We start from the raw sequence: 1,755 nt of genomic DNA on the forward strand, positions 1-1,755 counted from the left end.
TGGGAAGACTTTAAGCTTCTCAAAGGCTGAGCTAGAGTTTTATTCTTATTGAAATGACTTGCCCTTTTAAAAAGAAAATGAGTGTCTCCCCAAGTGACATTTTTTGTTCTTTAGTCAGGGATATATGGTACTAGGTAGAAGTAAAAAGAAGGAAGGAAGGAGAAAGAAAGGGGAAAAAAGAGAGAAAGAAAGAAGGGGAGAAAAAGAAAAGTAGGTCAGTGTTTCAGAATTTGACATTTGTTTTGAAGTAGAATTTTACTTATAATAAATAAGCCAAGATGAAATATAAAAACAAAACTGTACTCCTGCTGCTGGATTCAGGCACATCTTGAAAGCAGCATGCAAGGTATTGTTTTACTGTGTTGGCATTGGTCGTGTGGCCAGTGTGTGGTGCTATGAGCGTTGCTACCAGACACTTATATTGAAAACCAGCATTTCCTGCAACAGTAAACCTCTGAGGACAAGCACAATTATTTATTTCATTAGACAAGAAACTTGGTGTGTATGTGACCTTGTCTCTTTCTCTCTCTCTCCAAACAGGTCCCCTTGGAAGAAGGCTTAAATAAGGCAATTCACTACTTCCGCAAAGAACTTGAGTACCAAGCAAATAATCAATACATTCCCAAACCGAAACCCGCAAGGATAAAAAAAGGCCGAACACGACATAATTGAAGAAAGGATTTGCTTCTCTGGACAGGAGAATTCCCTCTTTCACGTTTGACAGGATGTAATTTTTTTCCTTTTCCTTTTTTTTTTTTTAAAAGAAAGACTTAAACAGGTGTCATGAAGAACAAACTGGAATTTCATTCTGAAGCTTGCTTTAAGGAAATGGATGTGCCTAAACCCTTCCCCAACACACATTCACACACACACACACACACACACACACACACACACTCTCACACTCAAAAAAAAAAACTGCAAATCTTGCCTTGCACTTTTTAAAATCTGTCTTTTTATGTACAAATAGAATAGAAACATCTTTGAGTATTTTCAAGTTTTTTATCTTGCTGTGAGATCCTTTGTTGTTGACTGTCACTGACAGTTTTATTTACTGGTTTCTTTGTGAAGCTGAAAAGGAAGATAAATGGAATGGAAAATGCCAATTTTATTTATAAAATATGGGTCCCATAGTTATACTATGCATAAGAGAAGAAGTTTAACAGTATTGTCAGGCAAGTAAAATGCTGGGATTGAGTCTGCAGGAGTCTATATGAGAATTCTGTTTGAAACCTTTATGTTTCTTTGGATTCAGAAAATTTTCAAGGTTTTAGTTTTAGTTGCTCACTTGAATTGGAGATATTTTCATTGATTATCATGGATAAGGATATTTTAAATCACTACTGTGTCGTGCTGCGTACTCTGGGAAAAATAAAAAAGTTATTGTATTATTGGTTGACAGTGGTTGAATATGCTATTTTAATAAAATATTATAACGTAAAACTCATAGGCTTTTCAATTTTTAATTAAAGTGAATGTCTTGTATCTGCAAAATGCAGATAGATGGTCAAAAAAGGGGAAAATGAGTTTATATTTATTTGTACAAGTCTATTGAAAAAAATAATAACCTTATTATAGATGCTATATAATTGAGAATGATGGCCTTTGAATCATTATGTGCAGCCCAGACCAAATTTACCAAAATAATGAAGGGCATTCTGGGAAGACTTTAAGCTTCTCAAAGGCTGAGCTAGAGTTTTATTCTTGTGTACTCACGGGCATACTATACTGTGTGATGGGTATGTAGTTGTTTAG

The 1,755-nt window shown here is 34.8% G+C and overlaps 1 protein-coding gene across 2 annotated transcripts in view; it reads left to right on the forward strand.

Moving 5' to 3' along the window:
- Positions 1–1,443, forward strand: part of LOC114046229 (UDP-glucuronic acid decarboxylase 1) — a 148,350-nt gene extending 146,907 nt beyond the window's left edge. For both annotated transcript variants that reach the window (XM_027866470.1, XM_027866472.1), the window contains exon 15: positions 541–1,443. In XM_027866470.1, the coding sequence (XP_027722271.1) occupies positions 541–672 (132 nt within the window). In that variant the 3' untranslated portion in view covers positions 673–1,443. The remainder of the gene's footprint in view (positions 1–540) is intronic.
- The last annotated feature ends 312 nt before the right edge of the window (positions 1,444–1,755 follow it).

This window comes from Vombatus ursinus, unplaced genomic scaffold, assembly GCF_900497805.2.
Source record: "Vombatus ursinus unplaced genomic scaffold, bare-nosed wombat genome assembly UNPS02014781.1, whole genome shotgun sequence".
Taxonomy (NCBI): domain Eukaryota; kingdom Metazoa; phylum Chordata; class Mammalia; order Diprotodontia; family Vombatidae; genus Vombatus; species Vombatus ursinus.